The following is a 17,980-nucleotide window of genomic DNA, read 5'->3' on the forward strand; positions in this document are numbered from 1 at the left end:
AACCTCTCCGCTCCGTGAAGACCCCATCAGTCTCAATGGCAGAGATTTCCAGACCTCCCTGCCCAGTCATGGCTCATAGTCAGCAGTACAGGTTTCGCTGCAGACACACTGAACTGAAACAAAGTTTCACGGCACAACCCTTCCACCCCAATTAGCACCCTGACCTGCAGCGCCCTCCGGTACTTTCCATTCTGGCCTCAGCCCCTGTAATTTGACAAATGCCGCTTTATTCCTTGCTGGCGGGAGGCCGGGAGGGGAGCTGCTGAACCTGCGCTGTGTCGAAGGGGCGGAGGCGGACTTTTCACTGACCTCCGGGTGCAGCACCGCCCGAATGGCAGAGGCCAGGGCGCTACAGGGCTTCGGTTCTGAGTTTTGGAGTTCAGTTTGGCTTTGTGTTTGTTTTGTGGCAGTGGGTCAGTAATACCAGGACATATGGTTCTGTCCCTTCCATTGGCCACGATACTTTTCCATTTCTTTAGATGTTACTGGTTTCCTGCGCAGGCGAACCCTTTAATTCGAGCAGCTTTGATTCGTGTCCTTCGGGGTCCCGTGGACCGGATTCTGTTCATACCTGTTCGTACCGCAGAATGGGGCTGCTGCTTCTCATTTCCCGCGCAGGGTGCCGCAGCCAATTCGACAAAATCTCGGCCTCATTTTCACAGCGCTGTTCGCAGACTCCGCTCAAGTGAAGCTGATCGATTGCGTGGGTACCTGTTGGGCAATGCGGTCTCTTTGGAGTTATGCACATCGGGGGACATCATCCAACAGCCTCCTAAAACCATTAGAAAAAATCCGATGAACCACCACCTCCTTTCTGATGCTACATACCTTACGAGGAACTTTTTTTTTTTTTTTAAGTAAGGAGACCACATCAGAGAGAAACGTGGTTTCTTCTGGGCGGAGGAGAAGGACCTCTCAGTGGATCAGAACCCTTATTTGGTTTTATGAGCAAATTAAAGCTTTGTCAGTATACAGATGTATCCATGCGGATTATATTGCATACAGCAATCTGTCTGGTTATTACATAGAAATGTTTATTTATATAACTTTTATATCTCATTAATTATACATGATCTGTTTCTTGTCATGATTAATTTGGGCTGTTAACTTGAACAGCGATCTCAAGATCTGTTTTATTAGCAAGAAAAAACCAGACACATATTTAATGGTAGCGCCGTGCAGTTATTGCCCCCTCGCATTGAGCCAGAAAGTTTGGAGATTTCCACCTTCCAGTCTAGCGATCTCAATAAAAGGGATGCTTACACACGAAAGACCTTGCTAAAGAAGAAAGCAGCCTTTAACCATATTTGTAATAGAAGAATATAAAATTAAGACTTTTACCCTTTTAAAAATTTAATTATTTTTACTCTAAAGCCTTGTAGATTGATTGGATAAAACTTGGAAAATATAGAAAAACACACAAACTAAAAATAATCTTGACTACTTTCCAGAATTAGTTATTTTAAAGATATGATTATACAACACCAGTAAAAAATATTGAATGATGACTGCGTTCCAGATAGTGTAGTATGTAATGTTCATTTTAGACGTAATATTTATTTAGTAGTCGCACAACCTGTGATGAAGAGTACTGCGCAGATGGAGGTTAATTTGTTGACGACCATACAGGTTTTAGCCCAGCTTTTGACCTCAAAGTCTGCACTTTGAAACCATGATCAATTCTCATCCTTTTGTGTATCATTTTCCCCCCTCCCTCCTCTAAATTGAATCACAGCAATTTTTTTTATTGATTACATTTTAACCTAATTTGTTTTGCAAACCATATCCAAATACCCTCATATATTTTTCTACAATGTTATTTTTAATGTAATCAGTTTCCTATGATTGATATTTAGGTTTAGCTATTATAAATAATATATGATGAACATTTGTGTACATAATTTTGATTGTTTCCTTAGGATAACTTTCTAAATACGGCAGTTCCAGCTCCAAGGATATTAAAGATTTTGGCTACATTTTGGCAAGTTACCTTTCAGATAGTTTATCAAGATTTCTGTTTGTCCAGCAATATATGAGAGTGTGTGAAAATCCAGAGAACACAGGAAATACAGTGAAAGATTCGGAGGATGGCACATTAGCAGCTCACCATACTTTCAAGTTAAGAGAATAAGGCAGATGTCCATTTAAAATTTTTATTAACATAGCTTTAAAGGCTTGTTTTTCAAAGGAAAATTAAGAAATTTAGTCTCTACAAAAATACAAGTATTTTTTAAAAATTAATTTATTTTTTGTTTATCCTCACCTGAAAATATTATTCCATTGACTTTTAGAATGAGTGGAAGGAGGGAGGGAGAGAGAGAGAGAGAAACATCAATGTGAGAGAGACACACTGATTGGTTGCCCCTCACAACCCCGACCAGAGCCAGGGATTGAAACTATAACCCAGGTACATGCCCTTAACCGGCAATTGAACCCGAGACCCTCCAGTCCACAGGCCGATGCTCTCACCACTGAGCAAACCGTCCAGGGCAGCCCAAGTTATTTTTATGTGAATACAATTTCATATAGAACCATGAAAAGGAGGAAGAAATCAGTGACCTGGGCAATGCTGGAGAACCATAAGACTGTAACTAAGGGGATGCGATTAGAAAGAAGTTTATTTTTTTAAAAAGCTCTTAAACCTCTGAATAAAATGGGATTCGATCCACATTTGGATTTTTAGAGGTGAAGAGTCCCTCTGGGAACACAGTGCCTGGCGGAGTTGGGATTTGGTAGTTTTTCGACGATGAAGGGATGGATGCGTGGAGGTGTGGACGTGTGGGGGCGTGGGTGCTGGGGGTGTGGGGGCGTGGGGGCGTGGGCACGTGGGGTGTAGGTGCGTGGAGGTGTGGGCGCTGGAAGTGTGGGTGCGCGGAAGTGTGGGTGCGCAGCTACAGCTTCGCATGCTGGGCAAAGGCCCCTTGTTCTCCGCTGCCCCGCAGGTGGGCCGTGTGAAGACTATATCTCTGTTCCAGCCCCGAACTGTACGCGTGAGCACAGCTGCACGACGGCCTGGGCAGGGGGAGGAGGGTGACCGGCTGGGACACACCTGGAAAGTGACTCTGGGAACTGACGATATAGCAGGTGCTCCTGGGGAGACTGTGGAAGCTGGAGCAGGTGTGAGGAGCCCATTATTCTATAATTACTAATGAAGTACCAGATGTAACTAGGGCTTAATAAGTATACATTTCCTGAGATGCTTCATGACTTGAATTCCCTCCTTTTAGCACTCAAGTGTAATGTGCGTGTGACTCTAGGTTTTAATCACCTTGCCAGCTTAGGGGCCCTCCAGCCGAAAGTTGGAATAATTTTTGAATTAGATGGATGGTCATTGTGAGGGGTCAAGTGCGAAGGGGTCAGGGTAGTAAGTGCCCCTTCCCTGGAAGAAATGCTGCCGTTCTGGCTGAGAGCCGAGTGCCCGCGGGGTCCAGCCACAGTCCATTGGATGCGCACCTGGTGACACAAATCCGAGAATCCTGGGGACCACACACAGTGCCGACCCGAATAGCAGGGGAAGGGGGGTAGTACGTTAGACCATTCATCCACAGTCTTTCAAAAGCGTGGCGTCTGATGGGAACAATGATTCTGTACTCCAAATCCGCGTCTGTTTTCACCGTACTCCACACTTCCTGGCCAGCGGCACTGTGTCAGCGTCTTCGCTTACTTTGTAACTGATAGTCACCCCTTCCCGCCGCCCCCAGTCCTTCCTCTCAAATGGTGGCTTTTCAGGAGAAGTCTGAGGCTACTCTTGGTTCCTCATGGCAGCAGCTGGGAACCATCTCAGTGAAAATCACACAATTTCATATTTAAACATTTTAGATCGTGTCCTGGCAGGGGTGGTGGTGCACGCGTCGCTCCCAAAGGCGCGAGGTTAAACCAGTCTTTGCTGGAAGACTATAAGTAGCAAACTGTAGGCTGTAAACTCTTTTTTAAATTAAAATATTAATAAGAGAAAAAAATTGAAAAGACATTTATAGACAACCCCCCCTCCCCCTACCTTGGAAAAACACCTAGTAGAGTAATATCATTTACTGATTGATGGCTGGGCTAAATCTTACAAAGTAAAAGATCTATTATGTCTCTGTTTAATTCTCTAGGGGAGTTTAATTTTTCTAAACCAAGACGTAAATTCTCCCCAAACTGGCGTATGGCTTTAACTCAGACATGAGCTGAGAACTTAGGGTGGGTGCCTTGGCGGTCATGTTCCTCCGGAGGAAGAAAGAGGAGCCCGCAGCAGAGTCTTTGGAGACAGCACGAAAGCCCAGCTTCGGTCTCCTGCTGTTTCAGGAGCAGGCTGATACCTATTTCCAGCTTTCGCCTGGCTTACTAATATCTGTTGAAATCTTCTGGCTTATATTGTGTTTCTTAGAGTGAGTGATATATACTAGATCAGAGCAAAGCATACAGGAACCTCCTTTTTTATGTAACTTAAAATTTTCCAAAGAAAAGGATGCAAAGGCAAAGCGTTCTCTCATCCACCGGAACTAACAAGTTAGATTTTTCTATCGTTTTATATGTATATGTGTATATTCTAAAAAAGAAAATTGAAAACATACCGGGCATAATGTTTTCATAGAAGATATTTATAACTAAATACTTGCGCACAGGGAAGTTTTTGGGGGGTTAAAATCCTAGAGGCAGAACAATTGAGATCCCAAATAAAGCTTCCTTCCACCTGCCCAACAGAAATGAAGACACTCTCAAGAGTGTAGAAATGAGGGGTCGAGTTTCCAGCCTGAAGACTTCCAGTGGAGTTTTTATTTCTTTAAAGGATATTTGTTCATTTTTTAAAAAATTTGATTTTCGAGAGAGAGGAAAGGAGAAAGAGAGAGAGAGAGAAATATTGATGAGAGAGAACATCGATAGGCCACCTCCTGCACGCCCCCCACTGGGGATCAGGCCCACAACCTGGGCACGTGCCCTGACCAGGAATCGATCCGGCGACCTCTTGGCACATGGGTTGACACTCAGCCAGTGAGCCACGCGGCTGGGCTTCAATGGAGTATTTAAAATGAAGAATAGCAGGGCAGGAGGGAGAGGCTCACTCCCTCAGACAGGATGCTGGACTGACCCAGTTTCGCTGGGTGCCTCTCCTTACCGTCTTGTTCCGACCCTTGACCGCACGCACTGTGAAGGAGCCTTGCTGGGTCCCACCTGGAGATCCTCCTGCACCCCGGGGGGCATGGTCCTGCTACCCCACTGCACAGATGCGCCAGTGAGGCTTAGGAAGGTCAAATAATCGAAAGTCGTCTGGCCAGTCAGGAAACGGAGCCAAGATTTGCAGAGTTTCTGTCGTTAGAGCAAGGGGTGACCGAAGGACCCCTCCGCGTTTGATTTCTTACCTGTGTGCTCCACGGTAGAGCTGAGAGTAGACTGGAGGAGGAAGTCAGGAGGGACAGACGGGCAGAACATCGGCCTGGTTTGGCTCTTTGTTGGCGATTCCTGTGGTTTCCAGTGTTTTCCTCTTGCTACTGGGGGTCACCTTGACCGCCAGCAGGACGTTCAGCCCAGTCGCACATTTTGAAATACAGGTGGAAACGCCTAGATTAAATAGTTCCTGAGCTTTATGACTTGCCCAAACGTTATTATCTAAGCTGGTGGTAGTGGTGACGTAGTCCCGAGGGACGGCGGATTTAGCGTATTGACAACCCACGAGGAAGTAAGGAGCCTGTGGTGACCTCAGGTCCGCAAAGGTTAGGGTTTGCGTTTGGACCCCCGTTTGTAACTGCGTCAGTCTGGAAAGATGGAAGCATACACGGCTATTCCCACAGGGGGAAGCACGATGTACAGTTTCTGAGTAATAACACGATTACTCGTTTTTCTAAAATAGCACCCTCCAAATTACAGTTTCTTAATTTTTCCTATGAATTTTTCATTTCGAAGTTAGTGCATTCTTTTTCTTGTCAAGCGTTGTTTTAGAAAACTCAGGAATTGAAGTGTTTTTCCTTTTTGAATTGTTTAATTCAAGTACACAGAACTCTTTATATTTATAGTGTTGTAGACGACTCGTTTTCCAATTCAAGAAAGGTTTTCTTCACGCTGTTAGTCGTATTCATTTGTTCATATGCATAAATGAATAGTAAAGAAAAAATGGATTCAGATGTGATTAGCTTTATTTCATTATGGATGATAATGAAGCACCGCTCAACTTCATTCCCCACGCTCACATTGCCTAACCTGATGGGGAACAAAATATTTCTTACCATACATATCCTGAATATGTTTTCATGGAAAGAGATGTATATGTGGACCATGGACATCGCTGATGGCCCATCTTATTTAAATACGCTTTTCAAAGGCCTTTCGTCCTTGAAGCTGTAGAGTATGGAAGGACTATTTTCCAGCCACTTCTGGGACATGCTTTGTGCAGTGGAGGAGCCCTGGCTGGGCGGAGACCTCCAGCCAGGTGGACCGTGAGCCCGGTCGGTGACCTGCTAGAGGAGCACAGTGAGGACTCCCTGGCCTCCGTGGAGGAGGGGAGGGCACAAGACGACTTTGTCGTTTCCTGCGTGAACGCAGACACGGCCTCCCAGGTGTTGACTGATGATTCTGGTACACTGCGATTTGAAATTCCGCATGCTTCCTTCTGTTTTTTGTTTTGTTTTTTCCCTGCGTTGATCTTTTGTTCACAATGCATTGCCTTTTGGCTCTAACAATTAGTGTTAGAAATTGGTAGAGGAGTGATTCTGTAAAGGACAGATGAATCCAAGTGTCAGGATTTGAGTCTGTGGGGATTTCTTCTGCCCCAGCCTTGGAGCACCAGGATGTAATTTCCTAATTTTGCAAGGAAACCGAAGTATTTCTTTTTTTTTTTAAGGATTCACAGAGAAGTCACCATCAAAGGCACTCAGAGCAGAGGGAAAGTCTGATGATGAGAGACTCATAGAAAGTTATAAATTCAGGGTGACACGGAGTCTTCTAGAAGGGCCGGTAGGCTAGGTGGTGGCACTGTTCACCAAGGGGAGGGGGTGCAGAAGTATATCTGGGGGCTGGGGTGGAAAATGAGCTCTGTTTTTGGCATGTTAATGAGGGGAGTCTGGGCATTTCATTAATTATTTTTCTTCCCAGTAAAAATTATTAATCGTCGTGTGTGCTTAGGTGCCCAGAACCCAGACATAAACAATCTATTCTCAAAATACTTACAGGCTCCTAGAAAGAGACCAGGCGATAATTACAAGGCGCATTTAGATACGCCGTGGTGGGAATCACCGCAGGTGATGCTGGGGACCTGGGGAGGTAGGAGACAGTTCCTGTGAGAAGGCCTCATGGAGTCAGGCTTTGAAGTGGGTGTTCCCCAGAGGGTAGGAAGGCAGAGAGCAGGGCGTGATTCTCGGATGCCGTGGGCGGTGAGTGAATAAGCTGTATGTAGGGCACTGCTTGTGGTGGTGTTCAGCTTGTAGGACCTGTGTAAGGGGGATGCATAGGGTCCCGCGGATCTTGATTTTTATCTTGAAGACAGTCATGTTCGTGGTGTTGGGAAACTAGTGGCGGATTTGTGTAGGGGGGTGGCTGGATCCAATGAGCTGTCCAGCAGCCCGTTACAATGATAACCAGAGAACCTACATGCGTGTACTCATAACCAATGGACATAGACAACAATGCTGGGCAGGGTGGGGGCGGGGTGAGGGTGGGATCGGAGGAGGGTGTCTAGGGTGGAAAAGGAGAAACATCTGTAACAAAAATAAATTAATAAAACAAAGTTTCAAAAAAAGAATGATGAGCTAGAATCTCAGAAAAGCAGTTGGGTTGGAGTATCAATTTAACTTGCAGTATAACAATGGCTAAAAAGTACTTAGTTGTGGAGACTAGTAAACAAAATTTATTTTCAGTATGCTGAGTGTTTTCCTACGGAGTACTATGCATTGGCTTCAGAGGAGGAAGGATGTGGGACAATGCATTTAGGACTCACTGGGGTGTGGGTGGTATTTGCAACTGAGAATATTGATGAGATTTTCTAGGGAAAGAATTTCACGACAGAGATGAATGAACTAAAAGCATTCTGGAGGGAAAAGCAGCCTTCCTAGGGTAATGGTCGAAGAAGAATCATCTAACACTGCTTTTAGCACTGCGTGTTATAACTTAATTAGGTTATAAAATCAATACAGTGGATGTGAAATTAATACAGTTGCTTATAGACAGAATTTTAAAAACACAGACTGGGGAGAGTAAAAAATATGAGGGTGTATGTAGTAAAGGTAATTATTTTATGAAAGAAGTTATGAATAAAAAAAACTTTCAGCTTTGTGACTGGTTGGCTATGAAGTAGAAATATAACTAAGATTTTAAGCTGGTTGACTGGAAAAATGGTCATTAGGATGTGAGGAAATAAGGTAGGAAATGATGGAAAATTTTATTTCATCATATTGAATTTTGTATCAGATAGTGAAGTGATGAGCAGGGAATTAAAGCTGAAGATGGTGATGTTGGGTTGTCGTCCATAGGGAGTTGTGGGCGTGTTCGAGATCTCCAAGGATAACTGGTAGGAGACACAGAAAACCTGGGGAAACAAAAATAAGATAATGATAACACCCCTCACCCCACTTTCTACAGTGTTGCCCACATCTTCTTTGTAGAAAATCAGCACATAATTCCAGGAATCTTGAAAGGAAGAGATGGTCACTTCTGCTCCAGGGACACCAGGGTCTGGCATCCACTGTCTTCCTGGTGCCCGTCCTGGTGCTGAGGTTGTACCCTCCTGCGGCCCCTGTGGTTGGGCACCTTCCCCTCGCCACAGGAGAGGATGTTCCCCTAATGATGTTGTAAGAGACCCCATGGAGTCCGTGGTGAGAACCTCGTTGGTCTGTTTCCTCTGTCCCATTGCCCCCACCTCCGGGTCCTAGGTTCCGTCCTGTTGTCCATTGACTCGCTCTGCACCTGTGTCCACTGTCAGGTGTCTTGGCTGTGTGGTTCCTCACTCAGCACTCCTGATTCCTGACCTTCAGATGAGTCCTTGTCCCATCAGCCCTCAGGCACGTCAAGGCTTGTCTGCACCCGAGGGCTCAGGCCACGTACTCGGCTTCCCCTGGGGCCCGGAGCCTTCCTGTGTGCTCTCGGCCAAGAGGACAAAGTGGGAAATTTCCACATACTCCCTAGTTGGCCCATCACAGGTTCCTTCTGCTCCCTTCACTTCTTCCTGTGGGCGTGTCCGGTCCATTTGGGAGAGTCCTTTCCCGGGGAGCAATGCCGTGTGCCCTGGTGGAACGAGCTCCTGTTGGAATCTTCTTTGGGGAGGTTTGAGGTACTTCTGCTTCTTGTCTCCTAACCCTTCGCAGGGTTTCCATGCCTCTCCTGGAGCTTAGGAGCATTTGCACACCCAGCGCCTTGTTCTGTGCAGTCAGTGTTGGGAATGCATTTTTTTCCTGGTTCACCTGTGCAGAATCCGGAAAAGCCCCCGCGTGCAGTCCCGTCAGAACAGCGGGTTATTGAAAGCGATGATGCCGGAGATGTTTTCTGGCACCGCACGGAGCTAAGGTGGGCAGGGGACAAGCAGACTGAGAAACACAAATGATGGACGTGTCTCTCTCCCTGTCTAGCCCTCGCTGAACCCAGACGGGAGCCGGTCGTCGGATGTGGTGCTTCTGAACCACTGGGAAGTCAGGAATTTCAAAGTCCACCGTGGTGACATTGTGTCGTTGGTGTAAGTAGACCTGAAGTATGCTATATTTGTACATCGGTTATAATGATCTGATAGAACTGGTAATCTGCCGCTAATCCCATGTTGTCAGTGATTAAATTGACTGGTACATTTGAAATGCAATGCATTTAAAAATCAATTTTGAAATGTAATGAGGCTATAAAAAAGGGTTTTTCTTCTATATTTAAAATGTATCTATTGATTGATCTACTTGGGTTTGGTAACAGGTGTTTAATGAAGTGTCGATCGGAAGTTACGGGACTGGTGATTTAGGGCACACGTGTTTGGTGTTAGTTTGGATTATTTAAAATTTTGCGTCTTGGAAGCGATCTTCTATTCTCACGTTTCATTAGTTTGTGTAAGTGCAAAGTCGTTCTAGATCATGATAGCTGACGTGGAATTCAGTGACATATCTCGGAGGAATCTAGCCCAAGGAAAGGTTTGGAAGGCCAGCGCCCTGGAGGCTTTTGTTTGGGACCAAAAGGTGGCGCTGTTTCTCTGTGAACGTGGGACGGCTGGTCGGAAGCATATATTTCTTCCCAGCCTTGATGCAGAAGGGAACGTCCAAGTGGGCATGATTGACAGTGATGTTGGACATAGTCCCAGCTCGTGCTTGAATGGTTTGGATCTGAGTTTTCTGTTCCTTTGTTTTAAAGGGAATTATCACTGAGAATGCAACAGAACTTGTTTATTTCTCCTGGTTTCAACCACTGGTAACAATGTTGCAATGTGATTCCCTCATGTGCCAGTTGGTGCCGGGACAGCCATGAGTGGGGGCAGCTCTTGTCATTAATTTTAACCACAGCAGAATCCCGCCGTTTGGGGAAGAAAGACTTCCTATCACGTTTCTGACTCTCAAATCGGAATGACCATTCTCAGCAGATGGTATTTATAATTGTTTCATGAAAGCAAAACCATTATTGGCTTGTTCAGACTTACCTTGCACTCGTGCCCCGTGGAAACAGGTATTTTATAAGTGTGTCTCTGTCAAGCCTGTTTGACCAAGAGTCATTTGAAAATATATTCACTGAATCTGGTTAGTGAGTAATGAAATAAGTACATTTGAGTGGAGTTTTGTATGGCAGACATCCAAGGACGGGGATTAAATGCTTCTCATGTTCTTGAGTGCTTTTCTGTAATATTAACCTACTCTGTGGAGTATCCTTCTAGTTTGTCATTCAGACCAGCACTTCAGCAACCTCCTTCCACGCTGGGCTAGCCTGTCACGCGCTCATCATGCTTTTGCCTTTGGTTTGACAAGGTTACGTCCTCACTTAGTCGGTGATGGAGAGGACACCGCCCAAGTGAAAGAGGTCACACTATAAGCAGACAATTGTCTCTCTCTTTTTTTCCATTAGAAACATACTGTCTCTAAGCAAGTGAATTTGAACAGGTAATTGGGGGAAAAAAGGCTCCTTGAAATTCAGGGTTGCGTGGTTCATACAATTACCCCAGCATATCTTATACCACTTAGAAAAAAGACAAGAGAGAACAGTGTTCTTTTATGTAGATATTAAAGTGATTGATGTTTATTACGTAAATGAATTTTAAAATCAGTATATTCAAATTGATGTTGATATAATAAATTATAACTGCTTTGGGTGAGTCAGCCGTGTGCTGTATCTGTCTTGCACAACAAATAACATGTTTTTTTTCATAATGCTTGTTGCTAGCAGGAACTACTTACGGAAGAGAATGCTTAGTGATTGGCATTATATTATTTAACAACAAATAATTAAGTAGTAAGTGTTACTTCCTTTGAGAAATAAAAAGTCTTACACTACTTTCTTCTTTAGCATGATGTAGTTTTATGAGGGAACATGACTTCTAGACATGTCTTTATATTTTTATATGTTATATAAACCGCTTCATTTGAAAAGGTTGGCATTGGTTTGATTAGTGTTCATAATTGAATTCATGTAAAAAAATACAGAATATTTGCTTTTCTTACAAAATGCATGCATCTGGTTTCAACGGAGATAATGGTTGTCGTTGACCTCAGAGTAGCCTATCTAAGAATTATGTGACGGATCCAGAAATGCATGACTAAATTTTGAATTTATGGCTAAATGTAAAATGTATAAAATACAAATTGATATTAGGAATACATTTCATTGATATATAAGTAATCTTTAGAAACAAGTTATTATGACAATCCTTTTATTTTTTTAATTGATTTTTTTTAGAGAGAGAGAAAGGGAGAGATAGAAACATTGATGTGAGAAACATCAATTGGTTGCCTCCTGCACGCCCCCTGCTGGGGGTGGAGCCTGCAGCAACCTGGGCATGTGCCCTGACTGGGAATTGAACCAGGACTTCTTGGTCCACAGGATGACATTCAATCCACTGAGCCACACCGGCCGGGTTATTATGACAATTTATATTTTAAATGATCCTGGGACAGCGTTTTATGTATTCAGTGTATGCAGAGATGCATTTCTACTATAATATTATACATGCATTTCTCGAAAACTTTTCAGTTTGCAAATTCACACTTAAATTAGTAGTGCTTATGTAACTTTGTAACCAGAATACTAACGAAAAGAAGAAGAATTTCATAAAAATTGCTAGCACTTTAAAAGACGTATGAGATTTCTAATAAGCAAACACTACAGTAAATGTAGGATTTTACTTAAAACAAAAAAGATGACGGTAGCTTAATGGAAGGTGATATAAGGAAGGGTCGAGGCTCTCTCTGTATACAGGGAGGTAGGGACCTTACCATCAGAAGTTGCAAGGAGAGAAAAGATAGCTTTTATGGAATGTACCAATACCAGGGGTGTGTGCTCTCCTCATGGACTCTGTTACTTTGTATAGACATGTGTATGTGTTTATATAAACACACACACACTCACACACATATATGTAACAAAGACTAATGTTAACCTTGTAATACTCACTTCTAAGGGGGGGGGGGTTAACTGTAAAATGCGGACTCCTTCCTGGCTTACTGTATTAAGTGAACTTCGACTTCAGTTGCTGCTGTTAATGAAACAAAATGTTGATGTGGGAAAAGGAATGGCATTTGTGAACCCATGCAGCTTCTGCTTTCTACAGAAAGCCTTTCTGCATTTGCCAGTTGCCTGTGCCTTTAGCTCATGTTGCAGAAACGTACGCTGCAGCGGGACAGCCTGTCCCTCTCCTCTCGCAGGGGTGGTTCTGCTCAGAGCTATGGACCAAGGCTGTGCCCTAAGGCAGGGATGTCTGGGTGGGGGAGGGGTGCAGGCTGGAATAGGCTTTTTTGCATCTCTCTGTTGTCTTTTCCTGACACTTTCTTTCTGCGGAAAGTTGGTCTCTGTGGAGCTGTTGCTTAAGCATATTATCCAGGATTGCTAAAGCAAAAGAAATAGTCACTTAATAACAGAGCTGGTCATGTGGAGCATGGCTGCTGGCACCCTGTGGTCAGTGTTACTAAGCATATAGATGACATCACACTTGCTTAGTGAATTTGCAAACTAATAGTGGTGATTAAAGTGGATTTTCTGTACCTTGGAATTGACTTTTCATTATCCTGTGTTATAGTCTTACTGCAGTAGCTTGACTAAGTAGCTCTGCTTCGCAAGGATGTATCAATTAGCCGTCTATGGGGACAGAGGTTCCTTCATAATAAAGTTGGAAATAATCCCATTTAAAAGCATTAGCTTTTCATTTTGAAATGTCAGACTTAAAGAGAAGGTATAAACATAGTGTGGAGAGTTCCTATGTGCCTCTTCTAAAGCAGTTGCTGGGTGCAGAACCGACCCCCAGAAACAGGTAAACACTGTGCTAATGAGAGTGTTGGGGTGATCCTGTCCAAAGATAAGGGGAAAAACACATGCAGTATACAAAGAGTAGAAGAGGTTTTCACAACAGTTTTTTAATATTATTGACCCCTTATTATTTTCTGGTCATAGGGCTAAGACTTCAATATTCATTTTGATTTATTAGTTAAAGAACCCGGTAAAGCAGGTACTATGGTAATTCCCCTGTGAGAGACGGAGCGCGGAGGTGTAGAGAGGAGAGGCAACGTCAAGGCCATACTGCTGGGAGCGGGCAGCGCAGAGCCTGAGGGGCCCACACACCGTCCAGGGGTCCTCCTGCCGGCGGCGGTGCCGCTGTCCATGGTGGTGATGCTTCGGTTGAGGTTACTCACTCATTCTCTACCAGGAAGTCATCCAGGTCCGAGCCTCTCCACGCCCCTGGTATTAACCCCACGTCTGCAGTGACATTCCTGAGACCGTGTTCCTGAAACGTGCTCTTCGTTAGTAGCGATAATACTTTGTCATAAACACGTAGGGTGCGAGCCATTTTGACAGCTGGTCTGTGACTCGCTAAGCTGATCGCCACACTCTGACACATGGTCCTGTGCCGCTGCGTCTCGAGAAGTAAGTGTGAGCAGAGTTCCGAAGAGCCAGGGAAGTGCAGGAGGTGGGACAGAGCCTTTGAAAACAAATGAAAAGTGCGAGTTTCTTTGTGTCTTGAGTGATTGTAAATCCTTAAAGGTCCTTTGTCCACCAAGGGAAATTCATTGGAGTCTGCTAAAAAACAAAATTCATGTTTTCAAACACATGCCCAGAGCAATAATGACCCATAATTATATTAAGAGCCAGTTATCTGTCAAGCTGGGAGAATATAATTGTGTATCTTATCTGTCTAACTGCACTGATTCCTAATTTTGTTTACAGCCCAATAGTTTTCTGAGTTTGCAGTTACTATTGTATATTTCAGGAACACAAGTTTTAAAAGACGATGACTTTCAAAAAAGAGTTTTAAAGGTAGGATGCGATACTTGGGATTTCGCTTTGGGGTATTAAAAAAATTATTTGTAAAAATGTTGAAGAGTGCTCTCTGTGTTTGCAGTTCATTTTGAGGAGAGATTTAGTTGTTGGCACCTTCTGTTATGCATGGCAAGTTACATTCATTGCTAAGTATATTTACAAATGAGACTGTAAAAGAAAACGAGAGGGTATACGCGTTATTGCTATTATTTGACAGAGATTTAACTGATTTTGTAAATGCTTTTCGTAGGCTTACAAAATGTTGGTGCCCTTAAGGTTGTCTTTAATAACAATTGGTGTTCTTTAGTAGAATAAACCGTCCTGTACAATTTCTGTACATTTAATTATGCGACAAAACATTTTCTTAGTTCAGAGACGGGCTGCCTTTTGGAAATGCAGTTCAGTGACCATACACTGCAGTGTTGAATTCTGGGGAGTTTATGGTAACGTAGCCGCAGGAGATCTCCACAGCTTCTCCTCAACCCTTTTCACGAATCTCATAATCTTTGAGGGACGACTGGAAGTTGTCAGAGAACAAAGTTATATAGGCTACATTCTATGAAATAGGGTGTACTTACGTTTGTAACTGTTTATTCTCATGCAAAAAAATTCAGCCTCAGTTACTTTTTTTTTTTTTTTGGTGCATGGATCAACACTTAACCACTGAGCCACACCAGCCGGGCCTGTTCCAAATTTTTATTTATTTATTTATTTTTATTTTTATTTTTTTTTATTCTCACCCGAGGACATTTTTCGATATTTTGTTCAGATAGAGTGGGAGGGAGAGAGAGGGAGAGAAACATCGACGTGAAAGGGACACATTGAGTGGTCGCCACCCACACAACCCAACCAGGGCCGGGGACAAACTACAACCGAGGTACGTGCCCTTAGCGGGAACTGAACCCGGGTCTCTCTGGACTGCAGGTCGATGCTCTTAACTGCTGAGCCAAACTGGCCAGGGCCAAATTTTTTTTTTTTTAAGTGCAAGACAGTCTATACAAAGAAGGAGCCCAAATGCACATTATATATTATATGTAAGGAGTCAGATCAAGCTGCCAAGGAAAAGTATTTTGAATATGTTTAAATAATAATTCTAAGAGAAAAGTAATTAAATTTTAGAGAAGCCTACTGCTTAGGTTTCAAGCAGGAAATACAACACAGTAATATAGCCTATCACATCGGTGTGTCAACCTACCTTAAATACTTTTGGAACCAATAAGATGTAGATGTGTACTTAAAGATAGGCCACTAAGATCAGCCAGTGTCGGATTCCCAGGTTCAGTTATGATAGACAAGTTGATTTGAAACTGAGGCCCACACTGAGGAAAATGAGAATGTTGCATTAAAAAAAAAAAGTACCACCCTGGCCAGTTTGGCTCAGCGGTTAGAGAGTCAGCCTGCGGTCCCGAGAGTCCTGGGTTCGGTTCCTGCTAAGGGCAAGTACCTCGGTTGCAGTTTGTCCCCAGCCCCGGTTGGGTCGTGCGGGAGGCAGCCACTTGATGTGTCCCTTTCACGTCGATGTTTCTCTCTCTCCCTCCCTCCCACTCTATCTGAACAAAAAATGGAAAAATGTCCCCGGGTGAGGATTAAAAAAACAAAAACAGAAAACCTAATGTCACTGAGGCACTATTAAGGGGCAAAACCCCAGCGTGAAGAGCACCGTGTTGCGGTGAGCCCATCTCCAGCCTTTTTACCCCGGGGCTGTTTGTCGCTTTGTACGCAGTGTGTTCCAGAGGAGGGCTCAGACCAGCTGACCCCTTGATTTTGGCCTTCTGAGCCCCTAAGCAGAGAACCCAGCGGAGCCTGCCTGACATCTGTTCTAGGCAACCGTGAAGAACGGTGAGATAATAAATGGTATTATTTTAAACCCTTACGCTTGTTTTAATTTGTTAGAGTGCAGTAGAAAATTGTTTTAACTGGGGAAAGGGCAGGGAGGGAGGGGAAGGGGGGAATCTGTGGGAGAAAAAGGAGAAACATCTGTAACAAAAATTATTTAATAAAAAAAAAAAAGAAAATTGTTTTAAGTCATAAAAAAAAGTGTAAAAAGTTCTAATAGTGTCTGAAAATAGTATAAGGAAGTGAATTTTTACAAAGATTCCTGTCAAACATTTGAAACACTGACTATATTTAACTTCTTGACTAATTAGTTAAACATTATTATTTTCTTTTACACAAAACAAGCCTGTGACCCCCGGCTGGCCCAGTCCTTGGCCTGGGTGCAGGGTAGCCTTTGGGGGATCTTGTTTCTTTCAGCTGCATCACTTACGGACCGGCGGCCTGACCCTGCACAGGTTATCTTAATTACTCTTTGGGTCAGTTTCAGCGACTGCAAAATAAGAGGTACAGATTAGTTGATCTCTGAGGTCTCTTTTATTAAAAAAAAAAATGCATAAAAACAGTTTTAGGGATAAAGATGGAATATTTAGGAGCCGGACATAAGAACCAGTTGCTCAGAATGTCAGGAAAACGTGTTGCATACTCTTAACGCTACAGTCAGACTGATTTGAAAACTTGTTAAAGATTGGTAGCCAAGATGGCACATTAAACAGAAATTTTAGACCAGATGAGGAGACTTCGAACCGTAGGGCTGATTTTGGTCAAAGGCATCGAATGAACATACGCTTGTTAAGATGGTCTCTTGTTGAAATTAGTGAAAACTGAGAAATTAAAAGTTGGCAGGTGAGGGTTTCACAGGAGAGTGAGAACAAAGATTTTCCCCATTTGTCTAACATTATTCAAAAGAAGTAAGCGATAGAAACCCTACATTTCCTCACTCCTTGTAATTTATTCTGATGTATTTTCGGAGCTGAGCTTGTGAGACGCCGGTGGGTAAGCACATCCTGGTTATGCCTTCTCTTTCGTCCACATCAGATTCCTGTCCCACCAGCTGCCACTCTGCCCACTCGTTTCTATGAAAACCGGTGTGAGATTCCGTAGGTTTCACGGTTTAGGTCCTGGAAATGGGGAGGAGCTTCAGCGTAACGTTTCTGCATCCAAGGTCAGTAGTTACCTTCCCATTTCTCTCGCACACACGTGTGCACACACACGCACAGAACTGTGTGGTGAGTGCGGGTGGCAGGTGTCGGTTACTGGGAAATGTGTCTGTGGCTGGGACGGAAGGGAATGGGGTTGAAGCGACAGCCACCCAGCGTGCCCCGTGCTCTGGAGCGCAGGGAACCATTTCTGTGCAAGGAGGGAGAGGAATGCTTGTTTCCCCCCAGATAATTGTTCCTCTCCATTAACGAGAAGCCGTGGTGACCCATCTCATGAAAGGTCACTCCTCGCCTAATCTAGTGGCAGGTCGACTTGCCTTCAGAGGTCACTTTTGTGTTTACCGAAGGCCCGTGTCTGTGGGTCTCACTTTGTCAGTGCTGGCGCTGAAGCTGGCGTGGTTTGACTCGGCTGTGGAAACGACCATCAGAACAGGGCTTACTCTGTTGTGAGAGGTCCCGGTGACCCTGCAGACTTGAGTTCAGATGGCTGGAGAGTGACTGTAGATATCATGACGATGCGGTGGGAGACACCTCGGAGTGAGCAGCAGGTCTCATATACCTTTCACTGTAGACTCACAGAAGATTCATTAAAATAT

The 17,980-nt window shown here is 44.0% G+C and overlaps 1 protein-coding gene across 27 annotated transcripts in view; it reads left to right on the plus strand.

Moving 5' to 3' along the window:
- Positions 1 to 17,980, plus strand: part of IMMP2L (inner mitochondrial membrane peptidase subunit 2) — a 690,201-nt gene that overhangs the window by 48,037 nt on the left and 624,184 nt on the right. For 21 of the 27 annotated variants that reach the window (XR_004957319.1, XM_036246416.1, XM_036246419.1 and 18 more), the window contains one exon: positions 9,534 to 9,637. Coding sequence is in view for 24 of the 27 variants with exons in the window: in XM_036246416.1 (XP_036102309.1) it covers positions 9,534 to 9,637 (104 nt within the window). In the remaining 3 variants the exon portion in view is untranslated. The other 6 variants (XR_004957318.1, XR_004957317.1, XM_036246427.1 and 3 more) reach the window with 6 other exon arrangements.

The sequence above is a fragment of the Molossus molossus genome, unplaced genomic scaffold (genome assembly GCF_014108415.1).
Source record: "Molossus molossus isolate mMolMol1 unplaced genomic scaffold, mMolMol1.p scaffold_m16_p_7, whole genome shotgun sequence".
NCBI classification, from domain to species: domain Eukaryota; kingdom Metazoa; phylum Chordata; class Mammalia; order Chiroptera; family Molossidae; genus Molossus; species Molossus molossus.